The sequence below is a fragment of the Haplochromis burtoni genome, unplaced genomic scaffold, assembly GCF_018398535.1.
Source record: "Haplochromis burtoni strain Fernald_Lab_line unplaced genomic scaffold, NCSU_Asbu1 Contig_384, whole genome shotgun sequence".
Classification (NCBI taxonomy): domain Eukaryota; kingdom Metazoa; phylum Chordata; class Actinopteri; order Cichliformes; family Cichlidae; genus Haplochromis; species Haplochromis burtoni.
This window is the reverse complement of record NW_024582745.1, coordinates 58,920-83,136: the sequence shown is the minus strand read 5'-3', so window position 1 is coordinate 83,136 and position 24,217 is coordinate 58,920. Positions and strand designations below refer to the sequence as shown.

The following is a 24,217-nucleotide window of genomic DNA, read 5'->3' as shown; positions in this document are numbered from 1 at the left end:
GCGTTCACAATGTCTTCTCGGGTGCTTCTCCAGCGCTGATAATTGGCGTCTTGTCTTGTGTCAGTGACGTAAAAGACGCATTTAATGCGACGTGACCATCAAACAGCAGTCGCTTTCTAAAACATCAGATATGTATCGGATTCAGTACCATATACGAAAGTGACCCAGGTTGGATTTGAAAATATCGGATTTGCACTGTTCACACTGTCATACCATGATTGGATATGGGTCGCATAGGCTCAAAAAAGTCAGATTTGATGCGCTTTCGCCCGCAGTGTGAACGTAGCCTTTGAAAGACCGAAGAAATAAATGCATAGGCTGAAAGAAAAATCATCCTAATGATTTGTCATTAAATTTAGACTCAAACAATGACTCACAACAATTTATTCTCTTGGGTGTTTTAGACAGGTAACTATGAAAAGGTGCAGCTCATGTTATGATGTAAGTATGGTACAGGGAAATCCTGATAAGAAAACTGTAAACATTATAGTATAGAATGATACACTTTTCAATTATAACTATATTTTTTGGGGGGGGGGGGGGGGGGGGAAGAATCATTCAGACCAAGAACTTTTCCCCCCTTCCTTCACAAACATAAAATAATGTAGGTCGTTTATAAGGTTTATTGTTAACTATACAAATAACAGCTTCATGTCCTTGAGTACAGAATAATAAAAAATACAAAAGTCCCTTAAACTAGAACTATGATTTACAAAAATGACACATGACAAGCCAAATGAATTCTAAAATTACCTGAGGAATTCAATCCAACTCGACATACAACCTTTGCTTATGTTTCTTTTGTTCAGCCAGTGCTCTTAACACAACCCTTAATTACAGTGTACCATTTTCACAGTTCAATTAGACATCTGCATGTATGACAAATCATGCATGCAGTGCATCATTTACGAGAATATGCACCTATTAAAAGAAACTATGACTCAAGAATATATATTTAAATTTACAGAGAACATACAGAGAACAAACTAATAGTGGAAGGCTGTTAATGCGCAAATATACAATATACAACCAGCAGCAGAACAACAGTTCCACTCAGGAGAACATGTCCACCCATCTTAATGTGGTAGAAAAATTTCAGAATAGTTTATTCCAGTCTCTAGTTGCCTCCATGAGATGCCTCTGACCGTGGCCAATCCAATCCTCTTGACTGCTGAAGAGCCGACCACAAAACCAGCAGTCAAACATTACTTGCTCTTCTCTACAACCTGATAAAGTTTTTACAACCTCATACTTCTTTTTGCTTTTTTTTTTGAGTTTCAATTTAAGGAGGAATCGCTCCCGGACAGAACTTTGAACCGGTCGAGATTTTGGATTGTCGAAATGAGATGCATCTTTGGTTGAGGAATTCTTCCCTTGGGTGCCAAGCTCTAAGAGTGCTTGGACTGTTTTTTGAGACAGAGAGACCTTCGTGACAGCACCTTTGTACCTATTTACTACCTTCATGATGTTGGCCACTTCAGGAATGTCAGCATCTGGATGATTGAGCACCACTACAGGCTGGTTTCTACTAGGGCATTTGATCTGCTGTAGAGAATTCAATGGGGCAAGTCTAAGTGTCCGTTCTACCTCTTTGGCTACAGGTTTCCATAACAGAGTCTCTTTCTCAGTTGGTGGTTTACTCAGGAATCTTCTTGCCTTGTGCACTGCTCCTGGAAGTTCGTCAAATAATGCTTTCCTGCGCCTTTTCCTTTGGCTTGGAGGCCGAATTGGCCTTGGGGCGAGGACAGGTTTCTCTGAGTCACACAGTTGTTGTGCCTTTATAGTTGTCTGAGAAGGTGCACTGCAGGAATCAATGACATCTTTTTGTTTGGTATTGTGAATGGTGATCAACTTTTTTATTCCAGTGGAAGCAGCTGCATTAGTTTTGTTTGTCGACACCAGGAAACACTGAGTCTGGGGTCTGGTGGCCAAAAACAAAGGTTGATTATTTGAGGTGGGAGTGCCATTTGTAAGAAGGCTACTAGTGGGTGTGACAATTTTAAATATAACTTTGTTTCCAGAGCCCTCATTCGTCTGGCTGCAATGAGTTCCATTGTTTGGCTCTTGGTTGTTCAAAAGTAGGCTTGATTTGGGTTGAGAAATGTACCGCAGCAAGAAGGCTTGCCGACCAGTCTGCAGTGCGCTGGGTTTGTCTGCACTACTCACTGGCATCGCTAGCACTGGCCGTGAGTTAAGTGGGAGCTGGGCACTTGCCAGTCTGAGGGCAGGAGTATTAGCGGCCTGGACAAAAGGAACAGACCTTTGTACTAAGTAGCACGTTGACTGAGACTTTGCAGTTTTGTCTGAAGTTGTATTTTGTGATGTGCTTGAAAAGAGTACAGGGCATTTTAAACCTGCACTGTTAATAAGGTAGTGATTTAAACCGGTACCAAAACCTGGTTGAACACCAGAAAGAAGAGCGGTCCCTTTTTCAGCAGTTCCAGGTTTTATTGCTTGTACACCTATCCTTTTGCTGTCTGGATTTAGACCTGTGGTTTTACTTGAACTTTCAACGTAAGACACATTGATTTGAGGCTTTGCAGAATTTGCTATGAGTTTAAAGCCTGGGGTAGCCTTGACCTGCACTGGCATTGCAAATTGGTTCTCACTAGCCCTAGTCAGGAGTACTGGCTGATTAGCCTCTGGTAGCTGAAGAATTCGCACAGTTCTTTTTGTTGGTTTTAAAGAATCATTGTTTGCACTTGAAGAACCCGTTCTTTCCTTGTTAAGCTGTTGAGTAATGATTGCATCAGAATGTTCTTCCACAAAATTGCCAAGGGATGTTAAACTACTCGTAGGCTGTCTTTTAGATATCGGAATGGTCTCTTCCTCAATTTTGACAATATTGAAGTCTTGGAGCACTACATCGGGATTTTCTTCTGTCAGAGGACCATCAACATTAGATATACACTCATCAACTTCAGTGTCACTATTTGCACTTTCTGTGCATTGTTCTGGTAATCCTGCTGATGTCAAGTTGAAGTGTGATGATTTAGAGGTATGTATTTTATTTGCCGAGTTATCATCAGAATTATTCTCCAAGTTTGGGGTGATGTTTGATGAAATGTTGAAAGCATCCTTCGAATAATTGTGAAAAGTAAATACTTCTTGGTTTGGTGAGTCCTGAATACATTTCTCCGAGCCAATGGCATTTTCTCTGCAGCTAACTGAATTTGGTGGAGACAGCTGTGATGGGCAACACAATGTATGTTTTGCATTTTCCTGTCTGTTTTTATGTACAATCTCAGTTCTAAACCTATCATTTTTATCTGATGAAATGTGGAATGACTGATGTCCATTTTCCATAGTGTTAAAAGCAGAATTCCCTTTGTGCTCATCAGTTAGGCTGCAAATGCTGTCAGGTGTGGATAGCTCATTTACTGCTTTAGACTCCTCATCGATTTTTCTAAAGATGGGTTTGGGAAGCAGTGTATCTTGAGCAAACTTTGAAGGTGAAGATAAACCACTGACCTTAACAGAACACACTGTTGCAGGGTGGCTGGAAACACCATGGCAGTTTCTACAAGGACTGGGAGTTTGGGTAACTGACTTACTTTTCAAGTTCATTTCTTCCATAGAGCTTGTTTCATTTGGATGATGTGCCTGATCCAACTCATTTCTTGTGGGACATGAGACATCTGCACAATTTAATGATGCATCTAATATAGCATTTGTTTGTTCTCCAACACTTTCAAGATGTGGAGTTGAACTTAGGGCCCCAACTGATGTTTCCTCCTCCTCAATTTTTACTTTAACTGCCAAAATATCCTCTTGATCTATCTGTATGCAAGATCCACTTCTTGGTGAAACAGCTAAGCACTGTGATGTTAAGCTCCTGCTATCAGAGCAAAGCTCATTCTCAGAGTTTTTACTTTTATCAAACACAGAATTTAGTGTGGAGAACCCCCCTTCAGCAACGGAATGGTTCTGATCTTGCTTTGTTGTTGGGATTACTTTGAGAACTAAATGTTTTTTTCCATCGACCATCTTGAATCCCATAACTTTAGTTGTACAGTTAGGGGGGAGGGAGATTTTGTTCTTAACCATTAGAACAGTCAGTCCGTTAGCATTGTTGTGACTTCCACTATCAGAGGCTGGACAATTGTCACATTCCTCCAACGTGATTGGTGTTGACTGTTCTGTATTATGGGAAACTTTGCTCAAAGTTTTGTCCTTTTTTGCTACAGTCCCATCAACAAAGTGCTGGGTGTCCTCTAAGGATTTGTCTGGCTTAATTAGTTTGCCACTTTGATATTGTTTCGATATCCTTTGAGTCTCCTGTGACTCACTATTCTTTTTAAGCATCAATTTCAAGTTCACAGATGAATTTGCTGGTGAGCCATTGTCTTCTATCGCCTTCCATGCATTTTTTCTTTCTGTCACCTCTTTGTGAACAGCTGCCATGTGTTTTTTAAGGTACTCACTTCTTGCTGCACCATATCCACAGACTTGACATGTGAAAGGAAATGTACCCGTGTGAGCTTTCATGTGCTTCTGGTGATCCTCTTCATTCAAGCTAATATGTTTGCATTTCAAACACTTCCAATGACTTTCATTATGATGATGGATATGCTGGACAAATGTCCCTGCATCCACAGTTGTAAACTCACACCAGTCACAGCTGAACTGTCCATTTACACTGTGACACATGATGTAGTGTCTAGTAAGCAAAAGAAGAGAGTACTGCACATCATCATTACAAAGTTCACATGTAACCAAAGTATTTCTGTGCTCAATCCGATGGCGCTGAAGAGCAGGAAACTCATTTGTGACAAAATCACATAAATCACAAGGGTATGTAGGAAGGGTTCCTCTGTGAACTGCTCTAAAATGTTTAAGAAGGTCATTGGGGCTAAAAGTACAGTTATCTTTACAAACTGAGCATCCAAAACTCAAAATTTTGCCAGAGAATACAGCCCCTTGTTGAATTTTACAATGGGCTTTGTTAAGAGGGTTTTTATCTTTCCTAGTGGAAGTCCCATTATCCTTAATGGCAGATTCATCTGAATTGCTGAAGAGCGACCCATCTGTTACATCTCTGAAATGTTTATACAGAAAGTCTTTTACTTTTTCCTTTTCATCCTCTATTACAGATCTGTTGCAGTTTTTTGGAGAGTCATATGGTAATCCATCTTCTTCCATTGTTGCAAGTGTGAAGGTTTCTGTAAGACATCAAATATATTCTTGATTAATACAAGTAAAGAGATGCACCAACACACACACATACACACACGCTAATCTGGGACTGGGTAATGGCAGCTTTGCTAACTGCTGCAACCACGTTTAAAAGAAACTTTGAACTTTATATTTATACCTGCTGTTATGGCAGAGGAAGCCAGAAGTCGTCAAAAACCATAAGCCAAGACTTGATTTTTTCCACAAACAGTTTTCAAAGTGTTCCAAAGTCTCCCCCTGTATGTCTTTGAGGTCCTGAGGTGGAATATCATTTAAATCCCAGTATGAAATCAACATCATCATAAACATGTCTTCAATCCACATGCAGTAGATCTGGTGTGACATGCCAAGTTACAAAAATTGAGAGGTGCACGACTGGCTGACACACCACAAAGTGTTGTGTGTTCTATGCCCGCTGAGATATATGTAATCTCTCCACTGTGTCCTAGGCCAACCCCAGGGCCTCTAGAACACCTCACCCAGAGGAGTACCGGTTCAACTCTGAGGTCCTCACCCTTTCTCTAAGAGCGTGAGGAGCTCAGCCAACCGAAAGAGCCCAGCCAACCTTCAGAGAAAGCCAATTTCTGCTGCTTGTAACCAGTAAATTCACAGCTTCACTTTCACACTAAGCTCTCTTTTCACCACGACAGACTGGTGCCATGACCACATCACTGCAGCTGCAGCCCCAATTCGTAATCTCCTGTTACCCTCTTCCCTCACTTGTGAACAAGATCCCAAGATACTTCTCCTCCACTTGGGGGCAGGAACTTGTCCCTGACCAGGAGTGGGCACTCCACCCTAATCCAGCTGAGGACCATGGCCTCAGACTTGGAGGTCTTTCACATTTACCTGTAAACCACTCTAGTGTGATCTGGAGGCCAGTACCAAACTATATCATCCACAAAAAGTAAAGATGAGGTTCAGAGGTTACCAAGGCGGAAGCCTGCCACCACTTGGCTATGCTTAGATATTCTATCCAAACAATTTATAAACAAACTAATGACAAAGGGCAGCCCTGGAGGAGTTCAGCACCCACTGGAAATGAATCAGACTTTTTGCAGTCAATGTGGACCGAGCTCTAGCTGTGGTTGTACAGAGATTGAATGGCTTGTAACAATCAGCCAGACACCTCATACTCCCATAAAACTCCCCACGGGATACCCTGAGGGATGCAGTTGAATCCAAATCTTAAAAAACAAAAACAAAAAAACAAACACATGTAGACTAGCTGGACAGACTCCCAAGAAAAGCCCAGCCACTCGCCTAAATGACTAGACCAGTTGCACTCACTCCAATCATTACAAAGTGCTTCGAGAGAGTGGTGCTGGCCTACATCCAGAGCAACATCCCAGACACTCTCCCCTGCAGTATGCCCACTGGCCCAATAGGTCCACGTCAGACACCATTGCTGCTGCCCTTCACTATTCCCTCACCCACCTGGAAAACAAAGGCTCATACCATCAAGGTACTTTTTGTTGATTACAGCTCTGCCTTCAATACTGTCATTTCACACAAACTCACTCACAATCTGGCAACACTCGGCCTACACCCCACCCCTATGTGACTGGCTACAGGACTTTTTGACTGGCAGGCCCCAGTCCATCAGGATTGGCAACAGGACTTCAGCCAGCATTATTACTAACACTGGAGTTCCACAGGGTTGCGTCCTCAGTCCCATCCTCTACACCCTGTACACCCACGACTGTGTCGCCTCCAATAGGGATAACACCATACTGAAGTTGGCGGATGACACTGCAGTGATTGGTCGCATCACTGGAGGAGACGAAGTGCCTTATAGGAGAAAGGTGGCCGATATGGTGTCATGGTGTGAGGACAACAACCTCACCCTCAAAACCGATAAGACAAAAGAGATGATAGTGGACATGAGGAAGAAGAGGAGGCCTCACCAGCCGTTGTTTATCCGGGAGAGTGAAGTGGTGAGGGTGAGCAGCTTTAGATACCTAGGCATCTACATCACTGAGGACCTCACCTGGACACTGAACACCACACAGCTGGTCAAGAAGGCTCAGCAGTGGCTGTATTTCCTGAGGAGGCTGAGGAAATTTGGTATGTCAGCCAAGATCCTCAGCAGGTTCTAAGGCTGCACTGTGGAGAGCACACTGACCAGCTGCATCACTGCATGGTACAGCAGCACTGCTGCCATGGACTTCAAACGCCTGCAGAGAGTGATATCAACTGCGGGGAGAAGATCATCAGGACCCCGCTGCCGTCTCTGCAGAGCATCTACCATCGCAGAGTCCAGAGGAGACCTGCCTCCATCCTCAAAGACCCCACACACCCTCAGCACGGACTGTTCACACTTCTGCCCTCGGGACGAAGGTTTAGAAGTGTGAAATCTACAACATCCCGACTCAACAACTCCTTCTTCCCCACTGCTATCAGAGTCTTGAACAGCTGACCTATTTTAACAGTAATAATAATTTTTGCACATCAGGTCATCTCACATAACCAGCATATTAAGCTCATAGCCCTTTTGCACATAAATCTATTTGACACTTATTTTTTGTCTCCACTTATTTATTCCTGGTATTTGTATTTAATCTATGTGTACATATTAACCGGCATCTGCATATGGACAGCAGAGAAAGAATTTCACTGTACAGAGAAATGCTTTTTCTTTGCACACATGACAATAAACCCTTTCAATCTTGATCACTCGAATATCCTCAAGAGGATAAAGAGTGTTGTCCTTAGTGTTGGGCAATATGAGGAAAATCCAATATTGCAATATTTTGGGATATATCGCGATACACAATTAATATTGTGATGTGTCTTGAACCCCAGCATCCTCGGATCATGAATATTTGAATCTCTTAATTTTTAGTCTTCTCCCCACACAGTTATATCCTCGAATTTTATACTCTTAGTGTGGTTATATTTATTTCAGGATGGCATCAAATAGCAGTTTTTTTAAAGTACTGGTATACAAATAGCAAATAAATCCAATACTGTGACTTCACTGTGACCGGGGCGACCGTGGCTCAGGGAATTGGGAAGCTCATCTGTAACCGGAAGGTTGCCGGTTCGATCCCCCTGCTCTCTCTGTCCTGGTCGTTGTGTCCTTGGGCAAGACACTTTACCCTACCGCCTACTGGTGTTGGCCAGAGGGGCCGATGGCGCGATATGGCAGCCTCGCTTCTGTCAGTCTGCCCCAGGGCAGCTGTGGCTACACCTGTAGCTGCCTCCACCAGTGTGTGAATGTTAGAGTGAATGAATAGTGGAATTGTAAAGCGCTTTGGGTGCCTAGAAAAGTGCTAATATAAATCCAATCCATTATTATTATTTATTATCATCATCATCATCATCATCATCATCATCACTATCACACAATGTGTCTCAAAGCTTATTAATGACATTAAACCTATATTTCTTTGGACATTTGCTGCATTTTCACTTATTTTTCCACTTACCTATGAATAATCATCGGCATGATATACTGCCCTGAAATTCATGTTAAGAAATATTTTAGAGTTTACGTGGTGTAAGTAAAATACAGCTATATAACTAGCAAATTCCTTACATTTTTGATGCATCAATTCCAATTACAGATACCATTTGTTTTGTTTTTTGAGCAGAAAATGCATTCAAAAGCATTTCAAGAGCCTGGACATCATCAACATTTATGAAGCACTGTGGGATTGTCCAGGATGACTCAGATCTTAGACAGACAAACCATCTAAATTCACATTATGCTATTTGCATCTCCATTATATAGTCTGTGGATCGCAATAACGATTACTCCAAAAATATTCTTTTGCAAATGAGAAAATTATTTCAACAAAAACTGATAGTCAATTCATTAAGCACTGGGAGACAAACACAAACCAACAAATAAAACATGTCATGCCTGAAGTTAACAGCATTACTCAGGTAAGAATTAATGACATTATATAACCAGTTATTGTTACCTGTGCTCCTTTGGGAAAACCTTAACCAGTGTTCTGAAGAAAAGGAGTTTGTAGTGTGATCCCAATGTCTGGAAGACAGAGGCATACAATCACAAAAACAATTTCAACAACAATCCTTACTATTAACTGTAATAGTGTTATTAATAACCATGCGTGCTCTGTATATCACAAGTATACATCAGTTGTTTAAGTTTTTTTTGGGACTTCTTCACATTAAAAAATATTTTATAAGAAAAAACAATTGTCCTACTGACCATGAACTGCTGTTTGTATTCTTCTACATGGCATACAGTACAGGCAAACATGACACCCCACAGGTAGTCAAAGTGAAACACAAATCTAATCTCTCTCTTTAGACCTACGTCTATGCTTGTGCGTGCATTATTCTGCATTACCCCACCGCCAACTCTAATTCATCTTCACATCCTCCCTCTTGTCATTGTTCATACAGCCCCAGGGTGGTGGACATCAGGTGAAGACCCCCAAAAAACAACAAAAAACCCCAAAAACAAACAGCTGCTACAATCAGAAATCTACTGAACTGCTTTGTCCAGTCTATTGATTGAATCCTGGCTCCCGTCAAAAATCTCAGATAACTCAGTGGAGCTACTGGGCCGGACATTACAACCCCAGGACTGCAATAATGTCTCCAGTAAGGGAAGGGGCGGTGGACTCTGTGCTTATATGCTTCAGGGCTGGTACCATAACAGCAGAATTATAGACAGTCACTGCTCACCGGACTTAAAACACCCTGATAACGACTGTGTTTAGTCTGTTCCTTCCCATTCCATGCAAGGCCACCTGGGTTGGCTGGAAGACTGTTTACTTAGCCTAGCAGGGCGAAGGACACTGTCTCAGCTGAATTCTGGACACGCACACATATATATATATATACACACTAATATGCACACATTCATCCCCCCTCCCTTTCCAAACGCCTTCGATGCTTGTTCCCTCCTGGGAACACGGCGGGTCTGAGCCCACGCTGGAATGGTAGCACTGGGCAGGATGGCTGCTGTGTTTGCTTCGGATTACTCCTCACCCCCCACCCAACCCTGTGGCTTGTCACGTGCTCCATAATGTTGTGCTGTGGACATTTATGTGCTTTTTTGTGCAGAGGAGTTTGTTTGTTTCCTGTTCTCATGCTGTCCTCCCAGGAGCCCAGCATGAGTGGAGGTCTCTTTTTTTCCTCTTGTACTTTCCCATTGTAGTGTATATTTCAGTGTTGTTGTTTTTTTCTGTAACGCTACCGATCTCCGACCTGTATGTGATGTCTGTGTTGTGTGTGTAAGGCCCGGGGGGGTGGGGGGTCCTATTTCACTGCAGGGCAACCTACACGTGCCGAATAAAGCCTTGATTGATTGATTGATGGATAGATTGATAGACATGAGGAAACAAACTTCTCCAAGCACCTGGGTCATTAAGACATGGCCAGATGATGCTCTTCTCCAGCAATAGAACTGTTTTGATCTGACAGACTGGTACATCTTCGAACAGCACGACCTGGAGACCTTAACTCAGTTCTCTATACAGCCCTGCCAGAGCCAGGCTGAGGAGGGGCATAAAACAGGCCAAAGAGGCCTACATGAGGAGTATTCCTAACTGACAACCCCCACCATGTGTGGAGAGGCATCCAGGCCCTCACCAACTGCAAAAGTCAGAGACTCCAACTGCCAACAGCATCCTCATGATCATAGAAGTGTTCAACACCCCCCTGGATTATGATGTCAGGAGGACAGAGTGCTGAACCCTAGGAGAGCTTTCAGCCAGCCCATCACTGTGGGAAAAACCTGTGCGGACCAAATGACAAGGATCCTCATCAGGTTGTTTAACCTTCCTGACCCTATGCCACCATTTCCACCTGTCTGAAGGCCTCCACTATCATTCCCATCACCAAAAAGACTGGTATAGACAGCGTCAATGCCTACAGATCTATAGCCCTCACGTCTGTAGTCATAAAGTGTTTAGAGCTGGTAGTTCTCAGCACATCAGAGGCAGTCTTGCCCGTCCCTTTCTTCATGTGTTCAATAATTATTTTCCTGTGTCATGTAATTGGGTGTATTATTATACATAATTTATGGACATTGCATGGGTGGATTGGATGGTAAGAAAAAAAAAATATATATATACACAAAATTGGTGACATATTCAATACTTATTAAGTTGTGGGCAAAATACAACCCGGGAGCCACATATGCCTAGGCCGATTATGTCACAGCAAGGAGACAAAGGCTGTCCAAATTCGTAGGCTGCTCCAAATGCAGCCCACAAATGCGTCCTCCTTTTCCCCAGATTTGAAGGACTGGTCTGTGTATCCTTCATGGTCCACCCTATTCCAGGATTCATTGTGAATCAAGGGTTGAAGAAATTTTTGGGGAAAAATAGCGGATGGTCGAAGAAAAGCGGTCCAGAAATAAACTTTTAAAAGTAAATACTAGGTTTTATCTCACCAAAATATCCAGCCAACCAAATGTTAGCATAGCAAAGAATCTTAAACAGTTATATTCAACTAACCTTCGGCTAAGTTACGTGATGTTAGTGATATCACCACTTAATGCGGCTTGGGTCATATGAGCTTTGGTTGGTTAATCAGTTCAGTTTTCTACTGAAGCTGCGTCTGTTTGGCAGTGTGGAGACAAACGTACTTAAAAATTAATAAAACGAGCAGACGGTTCACTCTTTAAGCTAAGTGTATTTACAGGGATCAAACATCTAATCCGTGAACTGCGTTAAGGAAACAGACTAAACCATGCTGTGCTGAAGTTTAGAGTTAAAAGAGGTCTCATCCTGTATAAACCACTAATAATAAGACAGTACATGGAGAGGTCCTCCTTCTGTTCCTGTGCCATTTTTGTCATGCTTATATCATACAACCTGAGCCTGTCACCTTTGTTATAAGCCCAATATTTCTGCAGGATTTTATGTCCTTTATCCAAAATATATTTAGTTAAAATATTTCTTTTTTAGTTGGATTGTACTTGTGGAGCTCTTTTAAATAAAAAGCTGAAAGAATTGTGAAAAGTTGTAAATTCAGAAAGGGTCTAAGTATTTTTTTAAGGATGTCATGTTTCTGTATCATCTCCTGTTAGACCCTCTTACCCAAAAATCAGCATATTTAATGCTCTGATACCTTCAACATCTTAAATTATATTGAACATTTTTCTCTTCCAATAAATATTCACTGCAAAAGTTTGTCTTCCATTTTATCTGAAACATATGTTTAAATCTTTTTAGTTTATTTTCGGGATATGGGATATTGTCCTTAAATATAACTAAAGCCTTCAGACAATGGTTGCTGTATATTAATATTTGTCTGTTAGACAGTCACACAGGTATAAATGACAGAAGCTGGACGTCGTAGGCTAGCCCCTTCAATTTAATGGCCTTGCATTTCTGGTCTTCGCGGCCTACCTGGTCTACGTAGGCCGGGTTTTCGAAGGATTTGGACACAGCGCATGTGTTCATCTTTTTTTGTTGTATAAAGAAACGGCGGGTGGAACCATCAGACCAAAGCACAGATTTCCACTGGTCTAATGCCATTCCTTGTTTTTCTTGGCCCAAACAAATCTCTTCTGCTTGTTGCTTTTCCTTAATCTTGGTTTCTTAGCAGCTATTTGACCATAAAGGCCTGATTTGCACAATCTCCTCTGAACAGTTGATGTAGAGATGTGTCTGGTGACTGAAACTATCCTCAGCAGCAGAGGTAACTCTTGGTCTTCTTTTCCTGTGAGCTAGTTTTGCTGTAGCGCCTGTTTTTCGTCTGCACTTGGGGACACATTTAAAGTTTTATCAATTTTCTGCACCGACTAACCCTTCAGTTCTTAAAGTAATGATGGACTGGTGTTTTTCTTTACTTAGCTGACAGAATTCATATTATGGCAAGAACCAAAGAGTTGTCAATTTTTGAGAAAATGAAAGGATTTTAGGCGCTGCATGTCGTTAGCGCAGTTAGCTCGTTAGCACGGTTAGCTCGCTAACACATTGACGCCGTCCAGCCCCACGCACGGGGCGATCCGCGGTAACTCGTTAACGGAGATTTGTCGTGTCCATCTTGTCGCTGCCTGCAGGTGAAGCTATGGGGGAGGGGGAGTTGTGTTCAGTGAACGAGAGGCGACAAAAGTGGACGAAAGTGAGGCAAACTTGGGGGTACACAAGTATAATTATAACGTAACATAAACTATATCGATATAAACGATATTGTCACATCTTATATCTCGTATAAAAATATATTGATATTTAAAAAAAAAAAAAAACTCGATATATCGCCCAGCCCTAACAATGACACATCTGGATCACTAGTATGCACAGCCTGGGGGCACTCTGTGTGATGTGATGGTTAGTAATACTGGAGCAGCAGAGGAGACAGTCCTATCTCCATTCCTGATTACCTTGTAGACCCTCAGATTTCAAATTTGAAACAGTGAAACATGCCACCTGCAGAAGTTCTCTGATGATACTGTAGTGCTTTGGTGTATTAAGGGTGGGCAGGAGTCTGAGTACAGGGAGTTGGTGAGAAACTTTGTGGAGTGGTCTGGAAGAAATCACCTCACTTGAGAATGTTAGCAAGACAAAAGGTTGACTTCCGGTGGGGGGGAAAAAAAAAACCCCCAAAATGCTGTGTCTAGGCCAATCAAGATCATGGGTGAAGAGGTGCAAACAATGACAGCTACAGGCACTTTGGCGTTCACCTGAATGACAAACTGGATTGGAGGACCAACAGTGATGCTGTGCACAAGAAGGTGATGAGCAGACTTTATTTTCTAAGATCGCTTAGATCCTTTAACGCAGGGGTCGGCAACCTTGGGCACGCGTGCCAGGGTTAACTGATGGCATGACCAAATGCCCAATGGTGATTTTTCGTTTTTATGGGCTGATGAATTCTATTTTTTCTGGTAACGGTATAAACAATGAAAGGTGGTGGATTGGCCAGATGCTGGCAGATGTGTAAAAATAACTAAAATAGAAAAATAGAAACCACCACCATAGTTGTTTGGTGGTGGTTTCTATGGAGGAGCTTCCACAGAGGCCAGCAGGTGGATGAGGGAAAGGGGAGGTAGGAGGAGAAGAGACCCGAGGAGGCCGCCGGTCCGAGTGTCAGGTGAACTGAACTTCAGGTAAGAAGTTACGACCTGCAGTCTATCTGGGTCAGATATAAACCAAGTTTAGGTGGAGTTTATTTTCGTTGTGCTGACTTTTTACAGTCAGTTACAATAACTCGTACTGCGTGCAAGCTAGCATGACGGAGTTTATATACAGCTGGGCAGGTGCTATGATGTTACCGATAGTGAACTTCATTTTATTCATAAGGTCAGTTAGTAGAGTTGCCAACCGTCCTGTAAAAAATGGAAACGTCCCGTATGCAGAGAAAATATCACGCATTTCGTATTGAGCTGAAAATGAACATGATTGTCCTGTACTTCAGCTAGAATGGAAAAGCTGGATTTATTCTGTCTCTTTACACTGTCAGCTGCCTCTTCTCCTCTCATTCTCTCCCGTTGCTACTTCAATCATGAAACTGATCAATGATCAGCTGATCGACTTTTCTCTCTTGTTTGTTTATCGCCCACTTTGCGCCAGAAGGAGGAAACCAGCGGATGTCGCACTAAACAACAGCAGCACGTTTAAGCTTGATCAGCTGTTGTTAGAATTTATTTAATATTAATTTCTAGTATCAGCTGATGTTTGCTGGAGCCACAGCTGTAAAGCTGCTGTTCATGATGTCGGTTTGGATATGTGGTGAGAGGGAAACATGAAGATGAAACCAGGAGATGTCCTTACTGAATCATCAGAGCTGAACAGGTGATGGAGAAACAGGTTTACCTTTTAGGTGACATGAATCAGTTGAAGGGAAGTTATGAACTGTTTCTGAGAGACAAATAACACCAGGATCCTCTGTAGCTGATAGCTGGTAACTGTGCAGGGGCGGGTCTAGCAAAGTTTTGCCAGGGGGGCCAGGTAGGGCATTAACAGGGAAAGGGGGCACAAAGAAATACTTTTCTTCCTTATTCTCATTTAAAATGTCTAGCTTTTAATAAATAATTATCTGAATCTTCCAACCAAAGTTTTTATCTGATGTAAAATGTATAGAAATCATACATATACCAACAAGACGGCGTACATCACTGTCACAACAGCATCTGTTTTAATTCAAAGGCTTTATGGCTTTTCCTATACCTGGTGGGCCGGTCTCTAGTCAAAATGCCTGGGCCGGTTTTTTGTCCCAGTCCAGCCTTGGGCACGGCATGCAGTGAGTTAATCTGAGAAGGTGCATTAAAAAAAAATAAATGGCCGGGCCAGCGATGCACATTGCAAATTAGCTCGAATAGACACATTAGTTGTGCTGCTTCTTAATGACGGTATCTTAGCTAACAACCCCAACTACCAGATTCAATTTGTAATTGGCTAAAAATAACTTTGCCTACTGGTGAGAGGGACGTTGCTAGCTGTCAGTTTTTTCAAGCGATATTGAAATTTCCACATTCAGACACTTCAAATGCTTCAGGAGCTGTCCGCTCAGCGCAGCATCAGCACCACGGAAATACACGGATACATTTGTACTCGAGACAGTATGAATGCTGGACACTCGGAGACCTGTGTCTCTGAGTGGGAGACCAAAGATCACATTAACATGTGTGTCTCTGTATTAACAAACATGCCATATTGGCCCAGTTTATTTTTCTTATCATTGTTGTGAGGAGACCATAAATAGCATTTGCACTCTCTGTTGTATTTGCTGTTATGGATAAAAAGTGTATTTTTTTGTTTCAAAATAGCTGATAACTATTCGCTGATAGCTGCCAACATCTGCAAACAAATATAATTCTATAAAGTTGTTCTATATAGTGTGTAACTGTTCATATAGAGCGTTATTAAATTTATTGCTAATGCAGTCATATGGCACATTGACTTATGAGGAAATTTTAGATGGCACTCATCAGAAAGGTTGCCTACCCCTGCTTTAATTGGGGGTGGGGGATGTCAGCAATGCCATCAGAATAAAGAAGGCTGGAAGCATCATTGGTCAGAATTTGGAGATGTCTGAGTCAGTTTGGGACAGGGAGGTCATTCAACTAACTGCACTCCATCATGGACAACCCATTACACCCACTCCACTTCATACTTCTGAAGTGGAGCAGCAGAACTCCTTCTCGCTCAAACTGACTAAAAATAACGGCCACGCTCTGCATGGACAAGCACCAACATACATCTGATCTTTTACATCCCCAGCAGGTCCCTGAGGTCATGTGATCAGGACTTGCTAGTTGTCCAAAAGGTGACAGAGCTTTTTGTAACTGTGGCCCCAGACTTTGGAACTCCCTCACATTGAGTTTTAGATTTGTGGACTCAGTCATGTCTTTCAAAAACACACCTAAAAACTCATATTTTTAAACTTGCTTTTGGTTGATTTTTGTTTTTATGTTTTAGCTTCTGTGAAGCACTTTATGATTTTATCTTGAAAGGTGTTGTATAAATAAATTTTACTTACTTATAGAACACTTCGGGAAATTATTTGTACCATTCTCTAAAATGGTACAAAAAAAATTATAACTTAATTTTGTGACAGGTGAGGACATTGGTTAGGCATGAGATCCCAAATATATTTTTGTTTTATACGTTCATACAGCTGTTTTTCTTAGATTTATTGTTTACATGTTATTTATTAATGCAATTTGCACTTCCCTCTTGTAAAATGTCAGTCTTAGTTTTATTGTTTTTAAACCATTTCATTTTTACTTCCCTGTTTTCAATTACTAAAATTCCTGCACAATCTTAGTATAAGGCCCTTACCAGGTGCCTGTGAGACTTAAACTGTGTTTCTTCTTTGTTGTATGTAGTAGACTGTACAGAGATTAAAAACACATCATGTTTAAAAAAAAAAAGTTAACTCAAAAGCTGACAGTCCAGGCAGAGATTGGAGCGTGTGTTATGCTAGTAGCAGCTAACGCAGCCTATAAAAGAGAAGTTGCATCCAACAATTTACTTTTTTGCACAGTGCAACTGTTAAAACGAATGCATTCTTCAACACTTGTAATGAACTCTTTTAAAATCCAACAGAATTCTTCTTCACTTATTCCTGATATACACTACCAATCAAAAATTTGGACACCTTCTCATTCAATGTTTTTTCTTTATTCTTACATTTCTTTATTATTTTTTTTTCTTCTTATGTATAAAAGAAGAAAAAAAAAGTATAAATAACTCTAAATACATCTTCTATTTTAGATTCCTCAAAGTAGCAACCCTTTGCATTGTTGACAGTACTGCAAAACCCTTGATGCTCTCTCGATGAGCTTCATGATGTCGTCACCTGAAAATGGTTTCATTTCACAGGTGTGCCTGTCAGGGTTCATTTGTTGAATTTCTTGCCTTCTTAATGAGGCTGGAACTATCAGGTGTGTTGTGCAGAAGTCAGGTTGGTACACAGCTAGCAGCCCAATTTGGCAACTGTTAGAATTCACATTATGGGAAGAACCAATCAGCTACTGTAAGTAAAGAGAAACTTCAGCCCATCATTACTTTAAGAACTGAAGGGCAGCCAGTCTGGAAAACTGCTAAAACTTTAAATGTCTGTGAAGGTTCTCAGTCATCCAGGTCATCGTAGTCAAAGGAGCTTGCAAAGAAAAGCGTCTGGACTTCTTTAAGTTGCTTGAAGACGTTTCACCTCTCATCCGAGAAGCTTCTTCAGTTCTGAAGAACTTAATGATAACTTAATTTTGTGACAGGTGAGGACATCGGTTAGGCTTGAGATCCCAAATATATTTTTGTTTTATACGATCATGCAGCTGTTTTTCTTAGATTTATTGTTTACATGTTATTTATTAATGCAATTTGCACTTCCCTCTTGTAAAATGTCAGTCTTAGTTTTATTGTTTTTAAACCAGAACTGAAGAAGCTTCTCGGATGAGAGGTGAAACGTCTTCAAGCAACTTAAAGAAGTCCAGACGCTTTTCTTTGCAAGCTCCTTTGACTAAAACTTTAAATCTGTCTCCAAATGCAGTCACAGAAACCATCAATCGCTACGATGAAACTGACTCACATGAGGACCGCCCCAGGAAAGGAAGCCCACCTCTGCTGCTGAGGGTTAATTCATACAAGACACCAGCCTCAGAAATCACAAGTTAACAGCAGCTCAGATTAGAGCCCAGATAGATGCCACACAGAGCTCCAGTAGCAGACACATCTCTACATGTTCAGAGGAGACTGTGAATCAGGCCTTTATGGTCAAATAGCTGCTAAGAAACCATAACTAAGGAAAAGCAACAAGCAGAAGAGATTTGTTTGGGCCAAATTTCTATGTTGTAGATACATATAAAAGATATAAAATATATGAAGCAAGATACATGGAATTATGTAACAAAAAAAGTTGATAAACATGTCTTTATTATTTATTTTTTTTGACACCACTGGAAACCCGTGGCCTTCTCTCAATGAACATCATGATGTAGTCACCTGAAATGGTTTTCACTTCACAGATGTGCCTCGTCAGGGTTCATTTGTGGAATTTCTTTACTTCTGAATCGGTTCGAATCATCAAGTATGTTGTGCAGAAGTCTAATTGGTACACAGATGACAGCCGTATTTGACAACTCTTTGGTTCTTGCCATAATATGAATTCTGTCAACTAACTAAAGAAAAACACCAGTCCAAAACTTCGAATGTCCCCAAGTGCAGACAAAAAACAGGCGCTACAGCAAAACTAGCTCACAGGAAAAGAAGACGAAAAATCACCTCTGCTGCTGAGGATAGTTTCAGCACAGTCACCAGACTCAGAAATTGCAAGTGAATAGCACCTCAGATTAGAGCCCAGATAGATGCAACACATCTCTACATGAACTGTTCAGAGTAGACTGTGCAAATCAGGCCTTTATGGTCAATCAGCTGCTAAGAAACCACGACTAAGGAAAAGCAACAAGCAGAGGAGATTTGTTTGGGCCAAGAAACACAAGGAGTGGACATTAGACCAGTGGAAATCTGTGCTTTGGTCTGATGAGTCCAAATTTGAGATCTTTGGTTCCACCAACTGTCTTTGGCGACGCAGAAAAGGTGATTGGATGGTCTCTACATGCATGGTTCCCACTGTGAAGAATGGAGGAGGTGGTGTGATGGTGCTTTGGTGGTGACACCATTGTGGATTTAGTCAAAACTCAGGGCACACTTAACTAGGATGGCAACCACAGCATCCTGCAGCAACATGCCATTCCATCTGCTTTGCGTTTAGTTCGACCATCATTTATTTTTCAACAGGACAGTGACCCCAAACACACCTCCAGGCTATCTGACCAATAAGGAAAGTGATGCGCCAGATTGCCTGGCCTCCACAGTCACCTGACCTAAACCCAATTGACATGGATTGGGATGAGATGGATCAAAAAAGGAAGCCAAAAGAGCCAACAAGTGCTCAGCATCTCTGGGAACTGCTTCAAGACTGTTGTAAAACCATTTCTGGTGACTACCTCATGAAGGTTATTGAGAGAATGCCAAGAGTGCGCAAAGCAGTAATCAAAGCAAAGGGTCGCTATTTTGAAAAATCTAAAACCTAAAACATCTTTTGAGTTATTTCACACAGTTTGGTTTACTACATAATTCAATATGTATTCATTCATAGTTTTGATTGCTTCAGTTAGAATCTACATTGTAAATAGTCATAAAATAAAGAAAATCCATTGGATGAGAAGGTGTGTCTAAACTTTTGACTTTTACTGTATGGGCAGTGGTCTAGGGAAAATAATACAAATTAATGTAACCTTGTTACTGCCACTACAGCGTTACATCAGTGTGCAGCTGACCAGGTCTCACTCAACCTTGTGGATGAGGAAGCCATGTTGGGAGGAAAAATGGCTGCCGTGATTTTATGACTTAGTTACTTCAGTAAAAAAAAGGAGAAAAAAGAAAACCTTTTTGTATTAACACTATACTGTCACATACTTTAAAAAACGTGTATATAGCCCTAGCATAGAGCATGGAAAAAAATAGTATCAAAACATAATATGCTATACATATAAACCTAGTCAATTTTAATTAAGCATTATAAAGTGGACACATGAAAGTAATTCTAATGCCATTTAAAGTGACCAGGATTTCGTTCAACATCATGAAAGCAGAGAGGTAGGCTGCTCTATGCTCACAACCCCTTGATGGGCAGATATAAAAGAAGCTTGGGCATGAGAAAAAAAGTTGCACCGTGTCAAAACTATATAACATAGGTAATATAACACGCCGATATGTACAAAATATGAAGCTGTACCACAGCTAGAAAGTTCGACATCTTAATATAATTTCTGCGTACTTTTCCGGGTAACTTGCTCTATAGTCGTTTAAGTTTAGGAAACGCGAGGGAGAGCTGCACCAGTGGGAGAATTAAAGGCTGCAAGACGAACAACAACAAAGGAGTCTGCGGTGTACGCGGTGACAGTTCAGCGTACTGTGCCCGATTTTTTAAAATTATTTTTTCCCATTTAGTCGGAAATATACGAGCCACTTCACGACAGGGTTAGTGTCGGTGGAGTTTAATAAGCAGTTATTTTACACCAAAATAAAGCCCCCACCCACGCAAAGACATTCAAAGTTACGGGAAACCAGTTATTTCTTACTATGAACTGGATGGAAGTTCAGGCGGCGTCCCGTCTACGTCCAGCATCATAAAGACAATGTTCAGCTTGAAAAAATACACAACAGAAACATTTTCCTTCTTCCTCTCCTCTCTGTGGATCCACAGCGACGGCGGCCATGACAGTCCATCCGGGTACTGCTGTGTTCTTGACACTCACGTAGAAGCGGATGAATATGTATTGCTTGTAAAGACAGAACTAGTGCCATAAGGGAGGATTTTTTTTATTCGTATAAAACCGTGTTCACTAAAATGGAAATTTATTCCACTATACGAGACGCCCGTAGAGGAACCTGCAGCATGAGACTTACGTCATCTTTGGCCTCAGTGTGTGTGTGTGTGTGTGTGTGTGTGAACCAGATAGGGGGAAGAAGAAGCAACGAGCAGCAATGGCGGATACACGCCATTTCCTGTTCAGTGTGTTGCTTGTTGCTTGAATGCCTTTATTTTCTCCGACACTAGAATGTTTTATGTATAATTCTAAATCTGCAGATGAATCCGTCTCTTTATGATCTCAGTATGATGCACAGATTCCATGTAGGTTATTGACACAGCAGCCCATACAGACATGCAGTAATGGATGAAGCTGAGAAGCTTACAAATGGTTACTTCATTGCCCCCCTGGCACAGGAGCACGGAGCACTGTGTACCGAGCATGTTTCAGATATTACTGTACAGAAACTCAGTGTGAGGGGTGTAAGTGTGTGGGACTAACTTGTGTCAGCAGAAATAGGTGGATTATTTATTTGTTGATAATTTATGTATGTATGATGCACACTAGCTACATGTATGAGAATATAAAAAATGTATCAAATAAAACCAAATTATTATCAGCATTAATATACAGTATATAATATATATACATATAATATAACTTTAAGGTGTTAAGGAGGATGACTGTTGTTTATAATTTTAAAGGGTTTTCTTTAGTTAGAGGGCTCTGTGACATTTCAGATAGTCTTCTTAATCTCACACTTGATTCTGTCAGACTGTAAGCTTTTCTGTAAATTAGTTTCTTGGAAAACAAAAAGTTACAAATTAACCACAAGCTTAGTAGTTTTTGTTTGTTTTAAGCCATTTAACACTGACCTATTAATCATTTCAGCAAGGATCTTATTTTAAAACTTGTTTCTGTCTTGTTTCTTTATATAACAAATAACTTTCATTTAGTTGAATATACAAAAAAGAAGCCAATAATAACAATTTGAAAGACCAATATAATGATTCCCAAAGAGTTATTTCTAAAAATGTATTTATTAAATTTATTAAAATTTATTTTACTAGGAACTTTGGAAATATGTGTGTAGAGTTTTTGAAACACGAAAAAGGCCTGATCACCCATTCTTCAGGAATAGTTCTTCTTCCTGAAGGACATTCTGCCTCGTTGGTGTCTGACCTTCTCTGATGAAGGGTCAAGGGTAATCACGTTTTAAGGGCTGTGTTTTCCTTTTCCTTCCCTTTGCCTTGGAATGTGTTCTACCCAGTGTTGAAGAGTCCTGATTACCTTAAGTTTGTATTTTAGAGTGTGGTGGGAGTCAAAGAATAGGTACTGGTCTTTGTGTAGGCTTCAAATAAACTTTAATGTTGAGGCTTCCGTCCTCCTCGATGCCCACAGCACAGTCTAGAAATGGTAAACTATTAGCTTTTGCATTTTCACTGGTGAAATGTATTTTTCTGTCCACATAGAAACATGAACACTGAGAAGCAGAGAAAAACAGAATGACAAAAGGAAAAACATTGTCATGCTTTATGCATCAGGTTTATCCATAAGACCCACCACGACAGGACAAAATTCAGCTGTACATCTGCACCTGAAGTGTAAAGGCCATGCTTTTGAGGTTGCTGGTGTTTGCATTTAAGACAGATGTTTTGAAGGAGAAGTCCGCTATGAGTGGCCATCATTGAACAGAGTGGGTGGCCATCTACTGTCTGCCATCTACAATGCAGTCTTGATGTAATTAGGTCACATGACAGGGTGAGGCAAGGGCTCCCAGTGGTTTCACCCAAAACCCCTGGTGGTAATGTCCCATGACTCTTTTCACACCTTGGCTTGTGTGATGAAGCACATGACTAACAGTGAATCAACAACCCTCTTAAAGGACAACCCTCGCTAGGGTTGAAATAGCTGGGAGTCTCCCCCAATTCGCTTTAAGAACTGAAGAATCATCTTAGATGAGAGGTGAAATGTCTTCAAAAAGAAGGCAAGTTGCTTTCTTTCCAAACTCCTTAGAATCTTCTTTGGATGTTGACCTCCTTTTGTTCTGATGAGCAGTTCATAAAGATAGCCTCATAGGTAACCCAAACATTTAAAACAAAATGTTATTTGATATTTAGGACAGTACTTTCATACAGGGTAGAAAATTGGGAAGTTGAGAGCAGGCTGGTTAGGTTAGTATGAGATTAGGGTAAACCTTATAAAATAAAATAAAAAATAATTCAATTCTAGTCTTTGTAATTAATTTATGGGATTTAAATAGAAGCCCTGCGACAAACTGGCGACCTGTCCAGGGTGTACCCTGCCTCTCGCCCTATGGCAGCTGAGATAGGCTCCAGCACCCCCCGCGACCCTGAAAAGGATAAGCGGAAGCGAATGGATGGATGGATTTAAATAGATATGTCTTTTTAGCTTTTATCAGCTGTCTCAGTTTACTCCATTTACTTTCATATTGTTAACAAAACTGAATGTGGAACAAGCGTTGAAACATATCATACAAGTATTGTACAAAATCAGCACAAACATTGCCTAAATAACTAAACCTCTAACTGGACCTGGAATTATTCTAAATATACACTAGGACGCCGGGCATTAAAAAAACAATTTATGAGGAATCCATGCAGAGCCCTCGAACACAAAGTTGTGTTTGCTTCAATGGAGTATTGTTTTTTTTTTACATCAATGACAGATCACAGAACCCGGAAATAATTAGAAGATGTAGCTGGATGTTTTTGTCAGTGCCACCATCTAAAAACCATATGTCATAGGATAGTACTGAAGGCTCTGTAGAAAAGAGGAGTGAAAGTGAATAAAGGCAAGGCAGAATGCAATGAATGCGTGAATGACAACGATGAAATTGTAATGGACGATAGAAGGAATAAAGGTAATGAAGGTGGATGAGTTTTAATATCTGAGGCCAACCATCCAAAGTTGTCACGGCTGCGCTGTGTGTGTGTTCCTCCTCCAAGGGTGTGGCCAGCCTCCCAACGGGACACACCCACCAAGCCTGGTGGCCCAGGAAAACCAGGACTCCACACACATGCACACTCACAGGAGAAAGGGAACCCAGAGATACAAGCACAACAGATAATCATGTTACACACCAACAAGCCCAAAACTGCCCATGGGCCCTGGGTCATCAGGACCAGGTTCCTGACAGTACCCCCCTCTAAGGGCTGGCTCCTGAAGGCCCAAAACCAACAAAAAAATATATAGGACAACCAACCCAGGGTGGGTGGTGTGAGGTCCAGGACGGAGGTCCAGAAAAACAACTCCGCCAAAACAAAAGCA

At 41.2% G+C, this 24,217-nt stretch overlaps 1 protein-coding gene across 1 annotated transcript; it reads right to left on the bottom strand.

Moving 5' to 3' along the window:
- Nucleotides 1-533: 533 nt before the first annotated feature.
- On the bottom strand, nucleotides 534-21,062 carry si:ch211-214e3.5 (zinc finger protein 518A). Its single transcript, XM_005944845.3, has 3 exons — nucleotides 20,696-21,062; nucleotides 9,105-9,172; nucleotides 534-5,162 (listed from the first exon to the last, which is right to left on the bottom strand). The coding sequence occupies exon 3, from the start codon at nucleotides 5,140-5,142 to the stop codon at nucleotides 1,096-1,098; it is 4,047 nt and encodes a 1,348-aa protein (XP_005944907.1). The 5' UTR covers nucleotides 5,143-5,162; nucleotides 9,105-9,172; nucleotides 20,696-21,062; the 3' UTR covers nucleotides 534-1,095.
- Between the last annotated feature and the right edge of the window lie 3,155 nt (nucleotides 21,063-24,217).